The sequence below is a fragment of the Aquarana catesbeiana genome, linkage group LG08 (genome assembly GCF_042186555.1).
Source record: "Aquarana catesbeiana isolate 2022-GZ linkage group LG08, ASM4218655v1, whole genome shotgun sequence".
Taxonomy (NCBI): Eukaryota; Metazoa; Chordata; class Amphibia; order Anura; family Ranidae; genus Aquarana; species Aquarana catesbeiana.
The window spans coordinates 145894151-145913837 of record NC_133331.1 but is presented as its reverse complement, the minus strand read 5'-3'; the positions used below and the strand labels follow the sequence as shown (position 1 = coordinate 145913837).

The window sequence follows — 19687 nt, the reverse complement described above, 5'->3', positions numbered from 1 at the left end:
ACCTTCTCTACCTCCAACCGCCTAACAGTTACCCATAGAAACCTTCACCACCTTAATGATGGTATATATGATGGTATATATACTTTTTCACTGTTAGTGGTATATATATTTTGAGTATTATTGAAGAAAGCTTGGTCTTCACCCCCTTAACCCTTTCTCTTCTCCACTCTGCTACTGACCACCTCTACGACATAATCTCACCTCTGTTCTGCCTGAATCTAGCTACTTCTGTCTACAAAAGTTGACCAGTTGACCGGTCCATTAGGGGCGCCCAAGCGCTGCCCTCTCTCTCCATGCCACCCCCTATATGAATAATGGATAGATTCATGCATAGCATCAACCCTTCTCTGGTAACCACTTCAGCCCCAGAAGTATTTACCACCCATAATGACCAGGCCATTTTTTGCGATATGGCACTGCGTTATTTTAACTGACAATTGTGCGGGCATGCAACGTTGTACCCAAATAAAAACGATGTACTTTTTTCACCATAAATAGAGCTTTCTTTTGGCGGTATTTGATCACCTCTGCGGTTTTTATTTTTTGCGCTCTAAATAAAAAAATACCGAAAATTAAAAAAAAAAAAAAAAAACTATATCTTTTTACTTTCTGCTATAATACTTGGCCAAAAAAAATGTAAAAAAACAAGTATCTTCATCAATTTAGACCAATATGTATTCTTCTACATATTTTTGGTAAAAAAATTTCGTATTAAGCATGTATTGATTGGTTTGCCCAAAAGTTATAGCGCCTGCAAACTATGGGATAGATTTATGGACTTTTAATTTATTTTTTATTTTTTACTAGTACTGGCGGCGATCAACGATTTTTAGCGGGACTGCGACAAATCGATGGACATTTTTTTAGCACAATGACCAGTGCTAAAAAAATGCACTGATTACTGTATAAATGACACTGGCAGGGAAGGGGTTAACATCAGGGACAATCAAAGGGTTAAATGTGTTGGTGCTTTCTTACTGTGTGGGGGAAGTCCTGACAGGAACAACACAGAGATTGCTTTTCCTAATCACTAGGAACAGCAGATCTCCATGTTGTCCCCTGTCAGAATGGGGATCTGCCTTGTTTACATAGGCACATCCCCGTTCTGCCTCTCTGTGAAGTGATCACGGGTGGCCGGTGGACATTGGGTCTGCCGGGCATGTGCATCGGCTCCTCCTTCATGCAGGGGGTGCACCCACACATGGTTTTGCTCAATAGAGCTGCCCTGCCGCAGTATATATGTGGTGGGCAGTCTTTAAGTGGTTAAAGGAGAAGTCTTCTTTCATTTATCAAATAAAAAAAAAAAAACACAGCGGTGATAAAATACCACTAAAAGAAAGCTCTATTTGTGTGAAAGAAATTATATAAATTTAGTTTGGGTACAGTGTCGAATGACCAGGCAATTACTAGTTAAAGTAGCATAGTGCTGAATAGCAAAAATGGCCTGGGGGTAAAACCTTCTGGAGGTCAAGTGGTTAAAGCATCAGCTTTTTTCTCTTTATTGGTTCCTGACATGTAAATCCAGTCTGGGGTAATATGTTGCTAGTGTAATCCTGATTCTTATATTCCAGTAAAAAAAAAAAAAATTAAAAATGTTATTCTCATCACATACTACAGTGGCTAAATCCATGGGAAGACTGCATGATATTAATAAGCAAAGAGAATGTAAAATACTTTTTTCTCCATGTGATTTGGTTTACTTATGGTTATTTCATGCAAGGCAGCTTGTGTTTTGGGTCTACAAATATCATAAGATATCATGAGTTATCATGGGTCTGTGTTATTTCAGTTTCTACTAACTACTACAGAGGTTATTGTTCAACTTACCACGTGTCACCTTTAAAGCATGCTTATGAGGATCACGAAGGACTTTTGTACAATGCTCTGTATCACACTGTGCACCACACAGAGAGACCATGCCCATTACAAGTAGGGCAGGTAGAAGGTAATCCTGTAAACATCAAGACATCTGTTAAAGCTATAATTAGCCTTGTATCAAGATTGTTAGCATCACCCACAGATTATATACTAATTAGATACATCTAATGTCTATGCTACTACCGCAACGTGGGCATTGAGCACAGGTAAATTCATGTGCATTGACATAAGCTGGGATACTGCGTTGCGCCGCGTTGTATTTTAACATGTACTTTACTTCTCACTTCTTGAAACATGCAAAGGATCTATGACATGGCAGAGAAACCACACTTCTGCTGGCCTGCTGTTTTTCCTGTGCATTGCTGCATGCGCTTTATCATTCGCTGCATTGTGTTGGCGAAGCAAAAAAAAAGTGGAGCTTGCCCTACTTTTTGCCACTGCAAACCAGTGCATATCAGCGCAACACACCAGTGTGAGCTCTTCCTATCCACTTACTTTATTTTTTACAGGTCCTTGCATTGTCTTGCATTGAAAAACATGTGCCAACGTATCTGGTGTGAATGGACCCTTAAAGTGTAATTCCCCTTTTTCAGCCAAATTGGGATAACACATAATTTATATTTGTTACAGGTTCTCATTAACATTGCATAACGTTTTTAATTGCTGTTTACCTTTTTATATGCCTTTTACTTGCTTAGAGTTTTTACATGCTCTCCCTGCTCTGTAATGATTGGCAGGGAGCAGTGGAGTAATGTTTAACATGCTTAACCCTGTCTATACTGTGTTTGCAGTTCTTCATTATCAGCCTTAAACTAGATTTGAACACTGTCTGTCGGGTTAAAAACCTAGAAATCGTCCTCCTGCATTGTATGTTAATGAGGTATAGCTTACTCTGTGTGGGTATAAATACACTGTTAAGCCTAGTACGCATGATGAGATTATTGGACAAATGATTGTCCATTTGTTTCTTGGATGCTAGTCTCCATATCGAAAATGAATAGCTTACTAAAGTTTGAAAATTCTCGTATGATTGAATAAAAATTCAGTAGTGATGTAATGTATTTGCATTGTATTTTCAGACTAAAACTGTACTGATTAAACGAAAATCATACGATCTGGTTTCGTACGAGAACATTTTCGTGTTTGTCCCTTTGGAAAATTTCGGATGACAGCTGTGTACTAACGATCAGATTATCGTACGATTGCTTCAAAAGCGGTATTTTTTGTTTGATATTCTGATCGTGTGTACGGGTTTAAGACTGTCGAGAAATGAATTAGATATGACTCCTTCACCTTAGAAACATCTAAAAAGTAAGAAATATATATATTTTTTGGTATGTTGTATGACTGGGAACATAGAACAAACATATAGTAGAGTTTTCTCAAATTTGACTGCAAAAGTGGAAATCCCCTTTAAGAGATTAGAGTCACAAATTTGTCAAAAATTTGGAGTTTAAATTACACCCTTTATTATCTAACTTTTACTAAAGTTGCAATCTTTCAAGACTTATTAGGTCCTTTCCTCAGATATTGCATAATTCAGAACATCATATATATATTTACAGAGCAACAAAGAAACAGATAAATACAAACATTAATAAAAAATATTTAAACTGTAGGTTTAAAGAACATTACCAGAATTGCAAAAGTCAAAATCAAGCTTAAAAGTGCAGAATCTTCTCTTTCAGTTCAACCCATAACTAATCTTACAGGATAATTGAATGTTAGGAGCAGAATGTTCCACAGGTCCCCTTTACCTCCTTGGTGAGACAGACAAATTATTCCTTATGGTTGGTGAACACCAGCTCCTGGGAGGGTGAATCACTTAAAGTGGAAGTAAACCCATCCATAAAAAAGTTTCATTTCCAGCACGTGTCGGAAATGTAACACTCCCATTGGTTGTGCTCTCAACCAAACTGTCAAACCATCCAATGGCTGGTGTCATAAATGTGCAGCATCATGGCAGTTGCAGAATAAACAGAGGCAAAGATGGCAGCTTCCTTGGCAGAAAACGATAGGGGGGTTTACTTACACTTTAAAGGCCTCTGAGGGCAGAGTTTTATCTTATTGGGAGAAAGAAGCTCTGTGTTTCAAAATTGTGCTTATCCTTTAAATATTGACCCCGCCCTCCAATATTTAAGAACTGTCAGAAGAGGAGAAGCGTCACACAGCGGGAGCCTCCCATCATGCTGGATGCGGAGCGGCCCAGAAGACGAAGGGAGGAAGATGCCGGACGAGAACACCGGAGGAAGAACCAGAAGAACCAGAAGAAGAAGAAGATGGAGGAAGAAACCGAAGGAAGATAGAAGATAGAAGAAAGAAGATAGAAGATAGAAGATAGAAGAAGCATTTAAATTAAGCAATTGTCAAAAACTGTCTTGTTATTTTTAACATTTTTGACACTTTTATTGTGAAATGGTAGGGATACTTTTGTACCCCCTTACCATTTCACACAGGGGGGAGGGCTGGGATCTGGGGGTTAAAGGGGGCTTCCAGATTCCGATAAGCCCCCCGCCCGCAGACCCCCACAACCACCGGCAAGGGTTGTGGGGATGAGGCCCTTGTCCCCATCAACTTGGGGACAAGGTGTTTTGGGGGGCTACCCCAAAGCACCCTCCCAATGTTGAGGGCATGTGGCCTGGTATGGTTCTGGAGGGGGGGGCGCTCTCTTGTCCCCCCCTCTTTTCCTGCAGCCTGCCAGGTTGCGTGCTCGGATAAGGGTCTGGTATGGATTTTTGGGGGGACCCCACGCTATTTTTTTAAAATTTTGGCGCGGGGTTCCCCTTAAAATCCATACCAGGCCTGAAGGGCCTGGTATGGAATTTAGGGGGACCCCCCACGTCATTTTTTTTTTAAATTTTGGTTCGGGGTTCCCCTGTGGGGAATTCCTGTGCCGTTTTTATCAATGAACTTTTATGTGTATTGTCGACCGGCAATTCATTATTAGGCGCGAGTAGTTTTAAATGACTTTTTTCCTTTGAAATGTCATTTTGCTGTCAGACTGTTCTAAACAAGGGAAACATGCGCCCCTTTACAGGCATACCATAGACACCCCCCAGGTATGAAATTTAAAGGAATATTACACTTTTATTGTTTCACTTTAAGCATTATTAAAATCACTGCTCCTGAATAAACGGACGTTTTTAAAACTTTTTTTTGCATTGATCCATGTCCCTTGGGGCAGGACCCAGGTCCCCAAACACTTTTTATGACAATACCATGCATATAAGCCTTTAAAATTAGCACTTTTGATTTATCCCATAGACTTTTAAAGGGTGTTCCGCGGCTTTCAAATTTGCTGCGAACACCCCAAATTGTTCGCTGTTCGGAGAACTGGCGAACAGCCGATGTTCGAGTCGAACATGAGTCCGACTCGAACTCGAAGCTCATCCCTAGCAGTCAATTACGGCCTGAAGTCTGGAATGCATGGACATCACCAGACGCTGGGTTTCATCCCTGGTGATGCTCTGCCAGGCCTCTACTGCAACTGTCTTCAGTTCCTGCTTGTTCTTGGGGCATTTTCCCTTCAGTTTTGTCTTCAGCGAGTGAAATGCATGCTCAATCGGATTCAGGTCAGATGATTGACTTGGCCATTGCATAACATTCCACTTATTTCCCCTAAAAAAACTCTTTGGTTGCTTTCGCAGTATGCTTCGGGTCATTGTCCATCTGCACTGTGAAGCGCTTTCCAATGAGTTCTGAAGCATTTGCTGAATATGAGCAGATAATATTGCCCGAAACACTTCAGAATTCATCCTGCTACTTTTATCAGCAGTCACATCATCAATAAATACAAGAGAACCAGTTCCATGAGGTGGTATGCTTTGGATCATGAGCAGTTCCTTTCCTTCTCCATACTCTTCTCTTCCCATCACTCTGGTACAAGTTGTTCTTGGTCTCATCTGTCCATAGGATGTTGTTCCAGAACTGTGAAGGCTTTTTTAGATGTTGTTTGGCAAACTCTAATCTGGCCTTCCTGTTTTTGAGGCTCACCAATGGTTTACATCTTGTGGTGAACCCTCTGTATTCACTCTGGTGAAGTCTTCTCTTGATTGTTGACTTTGACACACATACACCTACCTTCTGGAGAGTGTTCTTGATCTGGCCAACTGTTGTGAAGGGTGTTTTCTTCATCAGGGAAAGAATTCTTCGGTCATCCACCACCAGTTGTTTTCTGTGGTCTTCCGGGTCTTTTGGTGTTGCTGAGCTCACCGGTGCGTTCTATCTTTTTAAGGATGTTCCAAACAGTTGATTTGGCCACACCTAATGTTTTTGCTATCTCTCTGATGGGTTTGTTTTGTTTTTTCAGCCTAATGATGGCTTGCTTCACTGATAGTGACAGCTCTTTGGATCTCATATTGAGAGTTGACAGCAACAGATTCCAAATGAAAATAGCACACTTGAAATGAACTGTGGACCTTTTATCTGCTCCTTGTAAATGGGATAATCAGGGAATAACACACACCTGGTCATGGAACAGCTGAGCAGCCAATTGTCCCATTACTTTTGGTCCCTTAAAATGTGGGATGCAAATATAAACTGTTGTAATTCCTATACAGTTCACCTGATTTGGATGTAAATACCCTCAAATTAAAGCTGAAAGTCTGCAGTTAAAGCACATCTTGTTCATTTCATTTCAAATCCATTGTGGTGGTGTATAAAGCCAATAAGATTAGAATTGTGTCGATGTCCCAATATTTATGGACCTGACTGTATTTCGAGTTACTGTACTGTGTACCCTGCACAGTTGCACCTACAGTATAAAGGTGTACGAGAAAACACTGCGCTAACTAGTGCAAAAAGAGGGGGGAGCAGCTACATACAGTGTGACAAAGACAATAGATAAATAATAAAAACAATGTAGCGCATAATATGTGTGTGTATAAACCAAAATATAAAAAATATTACTCAATTATATTTCAGTCCAAAAAATATTAGTGAATCTTGGATCATATAATAAACACAAAATCAATGAACAGATAGGTGAGGGGTGTAATGTCCCGCTGCATAGGAATATGGATGTAATCCCAAAGGAAGATAATGTTCCAACCATTGGTAAAAGGTTGTATAGATCCGTGGGGAGAAGACACATCAACCAGACAAAGGCATCATGGGGAAAAATGGTATGTATAGACTCTTACCAGATCCTATAAGCTCCCTTATCAGCGACAGGGAGCCTGGAAAACAGTGTGCCACCCAGGGCATAAGGAAGGATATCTCAGCAGTCGAACTCTCCAAGTTGGACTCTGCATAGATTTCCAGGTCTCACCAGGCAAGTCCTCGCAGTAGATAACCAGAATATGGATCCGAAAGATAGACTATCCCTTGTGGAACTGGAGTAAATACTCACTCCCATTCAGATGGTATGTGAAAAGAAAAAATATGCTTCCACATGATGCAGATAAAAGGGGATTTTTTTATTGCTAAAAAAACTTTACAATAAAAACGTGAGTTATGCCCCAGTAGAAGACCCCTAGGTCGAAACGCCTCGGGCCATTTGATCATTCTCCATGTTGCCTACTCCTTTTTATCTTGTGATCACGTTTTTATTGTAAAGTTTTTTTTAGCAATAAAAAACATGCCTTTTTATCTGCACCATGTGGAAGCATATTTTTTCTTTTCACATACCATCTGAATGGGAGTGAGCATTTACTCCAGTTCCACGAGGGATATTCTATCTTTCGGATCCATATTCTGGTTAACTACTGCGAGGACTTGCCTGGTGACCCCTGGAAATCTACGCAGAGTCCAACTTGGAGAGTTCGACTGCTGGGATATCCTTCCTTATGCCCTGGGTGGCACACTGCTTTCCAGGCTCCCTGTCGCTGACAAGGGAGTCCATAGGATCTGGTAAGAGTCTATACATACCATTTTTCCCCATGATGCATTTGTCTGGTTGATGTGTCTTCTCCCCATGGATCTATACAACCTTTTACCAATGGTTGGAACATTATCTTCCTTTGGGATTACATCCATATTCCTATGCAGCAGGACATTACACCCCTCAACTATCTGTTCATTGATTTTGTGTTTATTATATGATCCAAGATTCACTAATATTTTTTGGACTGAAATATAATTGAGTAATATTTTTTATATTTTGGTTCATACGCACCTACAGTATAGCTACCAGAAGCCAGGTGCTTGTGTAGGCTCTTGACATATTTCCAGTTACTGTACTGTGTACCCTGCACAGTTGCACCTACAGTATAGCTACCTGAAGCCAGGTGCTTGTGTGCTTCTTCTGATCTTATTAATAGCACAGGCAGGCTCTTGACGTATTTCCAGTTACTGTACTGTGTAGACATGTGCATTCGTTTTCGTCCAAATGCATTTTCGTCCGAATTTCAGGTATTTTCATTATCGTTTTAACAAACGATAACGAAAGTGCAGAGTCCAAAAAACGAAAGATCCGACATAAACAAATGCTTTATTTTTGTTTTCGTTGCTACAACAGTTCGATATAGATAGGAGATTCGACATGATGATGACAATAACAATCTGTGTCCATCAAACCTGTGGTCGAATGTGCCTAACCTTAGCTCTATTAGTCCAAGATTATTCTACATAGAGAGAAAAGATTCAACATAGAGAGAAAAGATTCGACGTAGGGGAGGAAAGATTTGACGTAGGGGAGGAAAGATTCGACGTAGGGGAGGAAAGATTCGACGTAGGAGAGAAAAGATTCGACGTAGGGGAGGAAAGATTCGACGTAGGGGAGGAAAGATTCGACGTAGGGGAGAAAAGATAAATAAAAATAATGATGATGATGAATGTTATTGGCTGATTGTAACCAAAGAGGAGGAGCAGTAAAATAGCTAGAACTAAGTACACATGTACTTTGGCTTATGGTGTCTGTTGAAAGTTCTAAGAAGATTCGACGGAGCGGGTAAACTATACGGCGTTGTACAGTTTAGCTGCTCCGTCGAATCTTCTTTGAACATTCGACAGACACCATAAGCCTTCAATGACAGATTCGACCTTAATTTGGATTTTCGGACGAATGCAATTTTTAACGAAAAACGAAATAAATAAAAACGAATTTCCGAAACGAAATATTTCAGTGTGCACATGTCTAGTACTGTGTACCCTGCACAGTTGCACCTACAGTATAGCTACCTGAAGCCAGGTGCTTGTGTAGGCTCTTGACGTATTTCCAGTTACTGTACTGTGTACCCTGCACAGTTGCACCTACAGTATAGCTACCTGAAGCCAGGTGCTTGTGTAGGCTCTTGACCTATTTCCAGTTACTGTACTGTGTGCCCTGCACAGTTGCACCTACAGTATAGCTACCTGAAGCCAGGTGCTTGTGTAGGCTCTTGACATATTTCCAGTTACTGTACTGTGTACCCTGCGCAGTTGCACCTACAGTATAGCAACCTGAAGCCAGGTGCTTGTGTAGGCTCTTGATGTATTTCCAGTTACTGTAGCGTGTACCCTGCACAGTTGCACCTACAGTATAGCTACCTGAAGACAAGTGCAGGTGTTCTCATACTAATAATACTACAGGCAGGCAGCTGATTCTGTTAGCTGCAGTATAATCGGTATATATATATATATATATATATATATATATATATACATCCCAGTTTTGTGCAGCTACATCTCACTGCAGGCCAATAGTATCTCTGGAAGGCCATCACAAGCCAATAAAAGAGGGCAAGCAGGCTCTGTGTCTAGAGGCAACAGTGCTGGTCGTGGACACGGTGCATCCTCATCAGCACATGGCCGTGGGACACGCTTGGCCTTTTTTTCGGCAGCTGGCTGCGTTGAGCCGTAACATGTGGAAGACTTGTTCGAGTGGATGACCAAGCTGTCCTCATCCTCCTCATCCTCTCTCACCCAGGCTCAGGGTACGTTGTCTGGCAAAGCAGCTGCCAATGCGGCCTCTTCCCTTGGCTCAATGGCATCAGTCACTCCTTCCCTAGCCCCACCATGTCCTCCTGAGGAGTCCCCCGAACTGTTTGACCACAGTGTTGGGTACATGCTCCAGGAAGATGCCCGGCGTTTTGAAGGCTCCGATGATGGTACTCAGCTAGAGGAAGGCAGTAACGTGAGCCCAGACAGAGGGTCTTGGTGCCCAAGAAGGACAGCAGTCTGGCAGTCATGTTCCCCCTGCTGCAGCATACTGCCAGGTTTGCTCCAGTGATGAGGAGGGAGGGGATGATGAAGTCACTGACTCATGTGGGTGCCTGATAGGAGAGAGGAGGAGGAGGAGGACAGGAGGCACATCACCAACGAGGCAGGATGCCCTCCAGGGGCCAGCCTAAGGGCAGCACATTGACTGCATCACACTGCAGAGCTCCCCATGTGCAGGGCGCTGCTGTCTCTGCGCGTTATTCCAAAAGTTCTTTGGTGTGGGCCTTTTTTGAGACGAGTGCATCAGATCGCACCTCTGCTATTTGCAACATATGTCTCAAGAGTATCTTGCATAGCCAAAACATCTCCCGCTTGGGCACCACATGCTTGACCAGACATATGTTGATCTGCCATGCAGTTCGTTGGCAAGCATATCTAGAAGACCCACACCAAAGAACAAAGAGGACCTCTCCTTGATCCTCATCAGCTGGGATCTCCAACCCCACTATACCTTCAGTCCTCTCTGAGACCTGCACTGAGAGGAATGAAGGTGTAGAATTAGGTGTGTCACAGCCAAGTACTTGTGGGCAATCTGCTATCAGTACACCAACGTCAGATTGTACCAGGCCAATTTCCCTGCCCCAGCTGCTGCACCACAGAAAGAAGTTCGCTCCCAGCCATCCACATGCCCAGCGGTTGAATGCTAGCTTGGCAAAATTGCTAGCACTTCAACTGCTACCTTTTCAGTTGGTAGAATCTGCCCCCTTCTGTGAGTTTGTGCGATGTGCGGTTCCTCAGTGGCAGGTTCCCAAACGCCACTTTTTCTCATGGAAGGCGATTCCGGCTCTCTAACGGCATGTGGAAGGCAAAGTCTTGGCCTCACTGGACAGGGCGGTCAGCGGTAAGGTACATATTACCGCTGACTCATGGTTCAGCAGGCATGGACAGGGACGTTACCTAAGTTTCACAACACATTGGGTGACTCTGCTGGCAGCTGAGAAGGATGCAGGACAAGGTGCAGTAGTGTTGGATGTTGTTCCGCCACCACGCCTCCAAAATGCCACTACTGGTGATTCTGACACACCTCTCTCCTCCACCCCCTCCTCTTCCTCCATGGCCTCTACCTGTGCTTTGTCCTCAGAACCAGCGGTGCTCCGTAGGTGTTCAAGGGGCTACGCAAGTACGCAGGCCAAAAGATGCCATGCGGTGCTTGAGCTGGTGTGCTTGGGGGACAGGAGCCACACTGGGGCAGAGATTCTGTTAGCTCTGCAGGGGCAAGTTCAGAGGTGGTTGACGCCACGCCAACTTAAGCCAGGAATGGTGGTTTGCGACAATGGCACCAACCTCCTGTCCACCCTCTGACAGGGACAACTGACCCATGTGCCCTGTTTGGCTCACGTCCTTAACTTAGTGGCGCAGCGGTTCTTGGGCAGGTACCCGGGCTTACAGGATGTCCTGAGGCAGGCCAGGAAAGTCTGTGTGCATTTCCGCCGGTCATATAATGCAAGTGGTCGGCTGGCAGACCTCCAAAAGGAATTTAACCTGCCCAAGAACCGCCTAATCTGTGACATGCCCACGAGGTGGAACTCAACGTTGGCCATGCTGCAGTGGCTGCACACGCAGCAGAGGGCCATCAATGAGTACCTGTGCGACTATGGCACCAGGACAGGGTCAGGGGAGCTTGTTTTTTTTTTCCCCATGCAAGTGGGCCATGATCAGGGATGCATGCACTGTCCTGTCACCATTTGAAGAGGCCACGAGGATGGTGAGCAGTGACAGTGCATGCATCAGTGGCACTGTCCCCCTTGTCCACCTGTTGGAACACACGCTGCATGGAATAATGGACAGGGCACTTGAGGCAGAACAGAGGCAGGAATAGGAGGACTTCCTTAGCTCTCAAGTCCCCCTTTATCCAGACAGTGTTCCCGCGTGCCCGCCGATCACACAGGAAGAGGACGAGGAAGAGGAGGAGGATTGTGTCAGCATGGAGATGGAGCCTGGCACTCAGCATCAGCAGCAGTCTTTAAGGGATCATTTACAGTCCCAAGAAACCCATGGACTTGTACGTGGCTGGGAGGAGGTGGCTGCCGATCATGTCGTCCTTAGTGACCCAGAGGACTCCGGACGGAATGCCTCAGCAAACCTACGCTGCATGGCCTCCCTGATCCTGCAAAGCCTGCGGAAGGATCCTCGATTTCGTGGTATCAAGGAGGGGGATCGTTACTGGCTGGCAACCCTCCTTGATCCACGTTACAAGGGTAAGGTTGCGGACCTTATCTTGCCGTCGCAGAGGGAGCAGAGGATGAAACATCTTCGGGAGGCCTTGCAGAAAGGTCTGTGCAATGCGTTCCCAGAGACCGGGAGGTTACAAACTTGTTCCTGGACAACGTGTTGCTGAGGCTTTGGTCAGTCAAAGAAGGAGCGGTGGAGAAGGTGGCCGTCTGACCGATGCGTTCAGACAATTTTTTAGTCCACAGCCCCAAGGTATGATCGGTTCTAGCAACCATCGCCCGCGTCTGTTTTACATGGTGCAGGAATACTTAGGGGCAAGATCTGACTTGCACACCTTTCCCACCGAAAATCCTCTGGGTTACTGGGTCTTGAGGATGGATCACTGGCCAGAGCTTGCACAGTATGCAATTGAGCTACTGGCCTGTCCTGCATCCAGCGTTCTTTCGGAACGCACATTCAGTGCTGCTGGAGGCTTTGTAACCGATCACAGGGTGCGCCTGTCCACCGACTCGGTTGATAGACCGACCTTCATAAAAATGAATCAGTCTTGGATCACCACCAGATACCAAGCACCTGATGCTGATGTAACCGAATAATCTACTATCCTCGTATGCTGAGTTATCCTCTTCCTCAATGATCATGCTGATAGCTTGTAGGAATATTTTAGTTTCTGGGCGCCGCCACCAGAGGCTAAGGCCCAATTTTTCAGCCCCTGTTTAACAGAGGCATGTAATTACAATTTTTGATGCAATACTTTGCAGCAGGGCTCGTTCCTGCGCTCCAACTAGAGTATCTGTGAGGGGTTGCAGTGTTATGGCACCAGCGCCAGTGCCTAAGGGCCAATTTTTCAGCCCCTGTTAAACAGGGGCATGTAATTACAATTTTTGATGCAATTCTTTGCAGCAGGGCTCGTTCCTGCACTCCAACTAGAGTATCTGTGAGGGGTTGCGTTGTGGCACCAGCACCAGTGCCTAAGGCCCAATTTTTCTGTCCCTGTTCAACAGGGACATGTAATTACAATTCTTGATCTGATATTTCACAGCAGGGCCTGTTCCAGCGCCCACCAAGAGTAACTGTGAGGACATACAGTGTTGTGGCACCAGCACCACCACCACCAAAGGCCCAATTTTTCTGGCCCTGTTCAACATTTGCATGTAATTACAATTCTTGATCTAATATTTCACAGCAGGGCCCGTTCCAGCGCCCACAAAGAGTAACTGTGAGAACTTACAGTGTTGTGGCACCAGCACCACCACCATCCCTAAAGGCCCAATTTTTTTGCCCCTGTTCAACAGGGGCATGTAATTACAATTCTTGATCTAATACTTCACAGCAGGGCCCTATGAGGGCTTACAGTGTTGTGGCAACACCAACACATAAGGCCACAATTTCTGCAGAGTATATAAGGCAGGCCCCTACTTTGTAAATCCAACTTACAAACGACTCCTACTTGCAAACGGAAGGAGACAACAGGAAGTGAGATGAAATCTACCCCTAGGAAGGGAAATTCTCTCTTGTAAGAGTTAATATGGGAAAAATGTTTCTCCTTTCCACTGATGCTTTATCACCAATCCTTGTTTCACTAAAAACCCCACATTTTCTAAAAATATTTGTCATTGGGACAGAAAGTGAGGTGAAATCTTCTGAAGAGGAGCACAGACAGCAAAACAAATGTCACAGGGGTGATAACCCTTCCCTATGTTTTCCAAAAAGCTTAAAATAGATTTTTTGGCTGGAGCTAAAGTTAAAAATGTACCAGTTCAAAACTAGAAACAGATTCTACTTAACAAAAAACCTACAGTCCCTGTCTTGTTTGCACCTCCTGTATACTGCTGTTCAGAGTATATAGGGCCTGGGGGCCCCACGCCTTTCCTTTTTTAAATTTGGGTGTGGGGTTCCCCTTAATATCCATACAAGACCCAAAGGGCCTGGTAATGGACTGGGGGGTACCCATGCCATTTGTCTCACTGATTTTCATCCATATTACCGGGACCCGACATTACATTAAAGCTGTAAGCAGTTTTAAATGACTTTTATTCCTTTAAAAATGACCCCAAACCCTTTTTAGGACAAAACCATGCAAATTAGCCTTTAAAATTAGCACTTTTGATTTTGAATGTTTGAGTCCTTTAGACTTAAATGGGGTTCTAACGTTCTTGCAAATTTTTGGTCCGTTCGCAGGTTCTGGTGCGAACCGAACCGGGGGGTGTTCGGCTCATCCCTAGTAGGGAATGGTCAAGACCATTGTCTGTTTTTTTTCTGTCCCATCAAGGTGATTTCCCATCACTTCCAGTCCCACAGACACAGCAGAAAGTAAGAAGAGATCCCCCAATCCAGCTTTTCTCAAACTTTTTTGTCTTGCGGCGCACCAACAAAATCTAAAGATTTTCATGGCACACCTGAAAAGATTTACCAATTTTTGTACATTTTTAAATTTAAATTTAATTTAAGAAGGATGTGCCTGCTTTCGAGAGCAAATCAGATTGAAGCAATTGTAATTTTCTTTGTACTTTCGTTTGTTTCCTTGCTTTTCATTTAACAGTTTCTCTTTCAGAGTTCCAGACTTGATTAAGTATTTCTCCATTGCTAAACAATGAACAAACTTTATAAGCATCAAAGTTGGAATGGAACAGTCTCTATTATTATAATATAATTAGAGCGATTGAGTACCCCCAAGATCTCGCACAAATCTCGCGTTACGAAAGGAACCAATGAATGACAGACTGACAGAGATTGCGTTTTTATATATGCTACTTTTTTAACTTTTGCGATACTGATTTACCATTTAATTTTTCGATATGTTCAAGGTTTCAAAATACTTGAAATTTTATTTAAATATTTTTCAAAACTCTCACGGCACACCTGCAAATCTCACGCGGCACACTAGTGTGTCATGGTGCACAGTTTAGAATCACTGCCCTAATCCAACAGGCTCTTCCCTCTTAGAAAGTTGTCACCACGCTTTAAAATCCTCCATCTGTACAAAAGTACAGGAGACCAACTACAAGCTCTTAACAAGGTGGTATCTTACCCCACATGTTTTACACATCTGCTACCAGGACACGTCAGAACTCTGCTGGACATGCCAGGGGGACAGAGGCGCGCTATTACATGTATTTTGGTCCTGTCCAAAGTTATCTCACTTTTGGTCCACAGTTAGAACAACTATTCAGAAGTTCATGGAATACACTGTCCCGAATGATCCAGCCTTTTTCTTATTACATCTCCACCATATCTGCTAAAAAAAAAAAATCAATTGTACGTCACCTATTGAATGCTGCAAAATCATGTTTCCCACTTCACTGGAAGAGGCAATCCCCACCATGCCAGTTGGATCCGGAAGGTAGAGGATATTAGTAAAATTGAAGACCTAGTGCTCACCGCACGACACCAACAGGAAAAATATACCAAGATATGGGCGCTCTGGATTCAGTTCATTCTCAGGGCCCTCTGATCCCTCCTGTATTGATTTGTATTGTAAGTGTACTGTCTGCCCTCATGTTGTAAAGCGCTGCGCAAACTGTTGGCGCTTTATAAATCATGAATAATAATAATAATAATTCTCTCCCCAGAGGGCATTGCCCTCAGAGCTTCTTGATAAGGCAGATACCTCTGTAAGTCCGCGTTCTACGGCAATCCTGAATCAGTCATCCTGAAACTCAGCACTAACTCAAGAAAGATTTCTGATTTGTAACACAGCTTTAGGATCAAATGTATATATGAGACCTTGTTTCCTCTCTTTCTCTCCATGTTGATGTTACTTATGACTTCGTTTTATGCCTGTACTGTATTGCCTTAGCCCATGTTGGGCATTAATAAAAACCACATTTGAAGAAAGTTGTCACCAGAACAGGTATCCCAGTTTGCAATTTTCCGCCGCCTTATGTTCCTGTGACAGCTTAAAAAATTAGATTTCCCATTACTTTCTGTATCAGAGAGTGGTCATCAGGACCATTAATTAGGGTGAATCCCTGCAGCAGGGATATATAGTAGTAAAAAGTAGACAAGGTTCTCACCTGTCCACATTATATCCAAAATGAAATACCGTATATACTCAAGTATAAGCCGAGTTTTTCAGCACATTTTTTTGTGCTGAAAGCGCCCCCCTCGGCTTATACTCGAGTCAAGCACTTTTCCGCAGCAGAAAATGACATTTTCTGAACCGACTTTGGGGCCCCGTATCTCAGGGCCACTTGGTGCTAGGAACTCCAAATTTGGTGTGCAAACCCAGTCGAACTAGCACTACAACATATCCAACCCCCATATGGAGTTCCTAGCACGAAAGGGCCCCGAGATACAGTGCCCCAAAGTTGGTTCGGAAGATGTCATTCTCTGCTGCAGAAAAGTGCTTGACATTCTCCAAACTGACTTTGAGGCCCCGTATCTTGGGGCTACTTGGAGCTAGGACCCCCTTTGAATATGTTGTAGTGCTAGTTCCACTAGGTTTGCACACCAAATTTGGGGTTCCTAGCACCAAGTGGCCTTGAGATATGGGGCCCCAAAGTCGGTCAACTGTGTCCATCTGCAGCAATGTCATTTCGGGACCCTTTGGGTCCAGAGACCCCAAATTTTGGCTGCAGCTAAGGGGCATCTAGGAACCCTTAACTATCGAGTTTGAAGTTCGGGGGACCTATGGCTGCAAATGGGCACAGTGAGGCATGCAAATGGGCACAGTGAGGCTGCAAATGGGCATCGTTGACCCACTTTTCCACTTACAGTAGCTGTGCATTTTTCACCATAGGCTTATACTCGAGTCATTAAGTTTTCCCAGTTTTTTGTGGTAAAATTAGGTGCCTCGGCTTATATTCAGATCGGCTTATACTTGAGTATATACGGTACATGCTTTGGCTTTGCACGCACTTTAAAAATCTCCACAAAGTACATCTTATTTAGAAATGTAAGGATTAAGGGCCCGGTTCCAATTTTCATGCATTTCTAATTCTTTAAATACTTGTTTTGTACTGTTTAGACTTTTGAGCAAACATGCTGCCAAAGTACAAACGGCTTACATTTTATGAGGTTGTGAGAGTCCATGAAAGTCTTCTTCGTCCACGTATATCCATGTATATTTTCAGGTAGCCATATATATATATATATATATATATATATATATATATATATATATATATATATATACAGTGGATATAAAAAACCTACACACCCCTGCCAGGTTTCTGTGATGTAAAAAAATTTGTCAAAGATAAATAATTTCAGAACTTTTTCCACCTTTAATGTGACTAATAAACTGTACAACTCAATTGGAAAGCAAACTGAAATCTTTTGGAGGGGGGGGGGATAGAAATAAAAAACTAAATGAATGTGGTTGCATTAGTGTGCACACCCTCTTATATCTGGGGATGTAGCTGTGTTCAGAATTAAGCAATTACATTCAAACTAATGTTAAATAGGTGTCAGTACACACCTGCCACCATTTAAAGTGCCTCTGATTAAACCCAAATAAAGTTCAGCTATTCTAGTAGGTCTTTCCTGACATTTTCTTAGTCGCATCCTACAGCAAAAGCCATGGTCCGCAGAGAGCTTCCAAAGCATCAGAAGGATCTCATTGGTAAAGGGTATCAGTCAGGAGAAGGGTACAAAAGAATTTCCAAGACATTAGATATTCCATGGAACACAGTGAAGGCAGTCATCATCAAGTGGAGAAAATATGTTCCCAGTGACATAACCAAGAACTGGATGTCCCTCCAAAATTGATAAAAACACGAGAAGAAAACTGGTCAGTGAGGCTGCCAAGATGCCTACAGAAACATTAAAGGAGCTGCAGGAATATCTGGCAAGTACTGGCTGTGTGGTACATGTGACAACAATCTCCCGTATTCTTCACCTGTCTGGGCTATGGGGTAGAGTGGCAAGACAGAAGCCTTTTCTTACGAAGAAAAACATCCAAGCCAGGCTAAATTTTGCAAAAACACATCTGAAGTCTCCCAAAAGCATGTGGGGAAATATGTTATGGTCCGATGAAACCAAGGTTGAACTTTTTGGCCATAATTCCAAAATATGTGTTTGGTGCAAAAACAACACTGCACATCACCAAAAGAACACCATACTCACAGTGAAGCATGGTGGTGGCAGCATCATGCTTTGGGGCTATTTTTCTTCAGCTGGAACAGTGGCCTTAGTCAAGGTAGAGGGAATTATGAACAGTTCCAAATACCAGTCAATATTGGCACAAAACCTTCAGGCTTCTGCTAGAAAGCTGAACATGAAGAAGAACTTCATCTTTCAGCATGACAATGACCCAAAGCTTACATCCAAGTCACCAGAAGAAGATTAAAGTTTTGGAATGGCCCAGCCAGAGCCCAGACATGAATCCGATTGAAAATCTGTGGGGTGATCTGAAGAGGGCTGTGCACAGGAGATGCCCTCGCAATCTGACAGATTTGGAGTGTTTTTGCAAAGAAGAGTGGGCAAATATTGTCAAGTTAAGATGTGCCATGCTGATAGACTCATACCCAAAAAGACTGAGTGCTGTAATAAAATCAAAAGGTTCTTCAACAAAGTATTAGTTAAAGGATGTGCACACTTATGCAACCATATTTTTAAATTTTTTTTATTTTTACTTCTCTCCACCTAAAATATTTCAGTTTGTTGTTTAACCGAGTTGTACAGTTTATAAGTCACATTAAAGGTGGAAGAAGTTCTGAAATGATTTATCTTTTATTTATCTATCACTGAAACCTGACATTTTAACAGGGGTGTGTAGATTTTTTATATCCACTATATATATATATATATATATATATATATATATATACCGCTATATATTACGGCTTGTCATTTCAAAGCGTGTACCTGTTTTTTTTAAATGGACAAACACTTCAAACCCTCAATTAAAACATGTGATACTGCCTTTTATATGATCAGATATAAAATTAGACTTACCATTGTTGGTGTTGTCTCTATTGGTCTATCGTTAGTGCTGCAAAGATGTGTTTTCATTATTTATATACTGGCCAGGGGCCATGTGACTCTAAAGACTATAATAGTAATACATTGCTAATACCTCTGTACCATTCATTGGAGGGTTGTCTCTGCCAGGATTGTGAATTATACAGATAGTTCTAACAAAAGGCACTATAAAATGGGCTGCAGTACGGTTAGTTGTTGTTATCTCTCAGGAATTGGCACCCAAATAATGTGCAAATATTTAGAAAACTAGGACTTGAGTAGTTTGCATAGTATGATTGTATTAAGAATAGTATTATCCTTGTCTCAAACACATTATCCTTAAAATAATATTAGCACTATAGTTGCAAGGAAGTGACCTTTGAACTTTTTGGCAATGGTGGAGAATCATAGTTATCCAGAAAATTAACTGGAATGGTAATAGTAACTGTGACAAACAGCCCCAGATGGTCGGGGGTTTGTATGTCATATACCTGCTGCCAAAGCTATGGTGGCTTGTTGAGTACAAGGCAAGTGAGTCGGTTGTCATCATGTTGGATCCATGGTGTTTTGGGTCCTGAAGTCTGTCCAGGAA

General features: G+C 42.8%; 1 protein-coding gene across 1 annotated transcript in view; it reads right to left on the bottom strand.

Annotated features, from left to right (window-relative positions):
* Window positions 1–19245, bottom strand: part of LOC141106103 (beta-microseminoprotein-like) — a 42055-nt gene extending 22810 nt beyond the window's left edge. The window contains exons 1-2 of the mRNA XM_073596538.1: window positions 19090–19245; window positions 1828–1951 (exon numbers count right to left, since the gene is read on the bottom strand). Of these exons, the coding sequence (XP_073452639.1) occupies window positions 1828–1951; window positions 19090–19146 (181 nt within the window). The 5' untranslated portion in view covers window positions 19147–19245. The remainder of the gene's footprint in view (window positions 1–1827; window positions 1952–19089) is intronic.
* Between the last annotated feature and the right edge of the window lie 442 nt (window positions 19246–19687).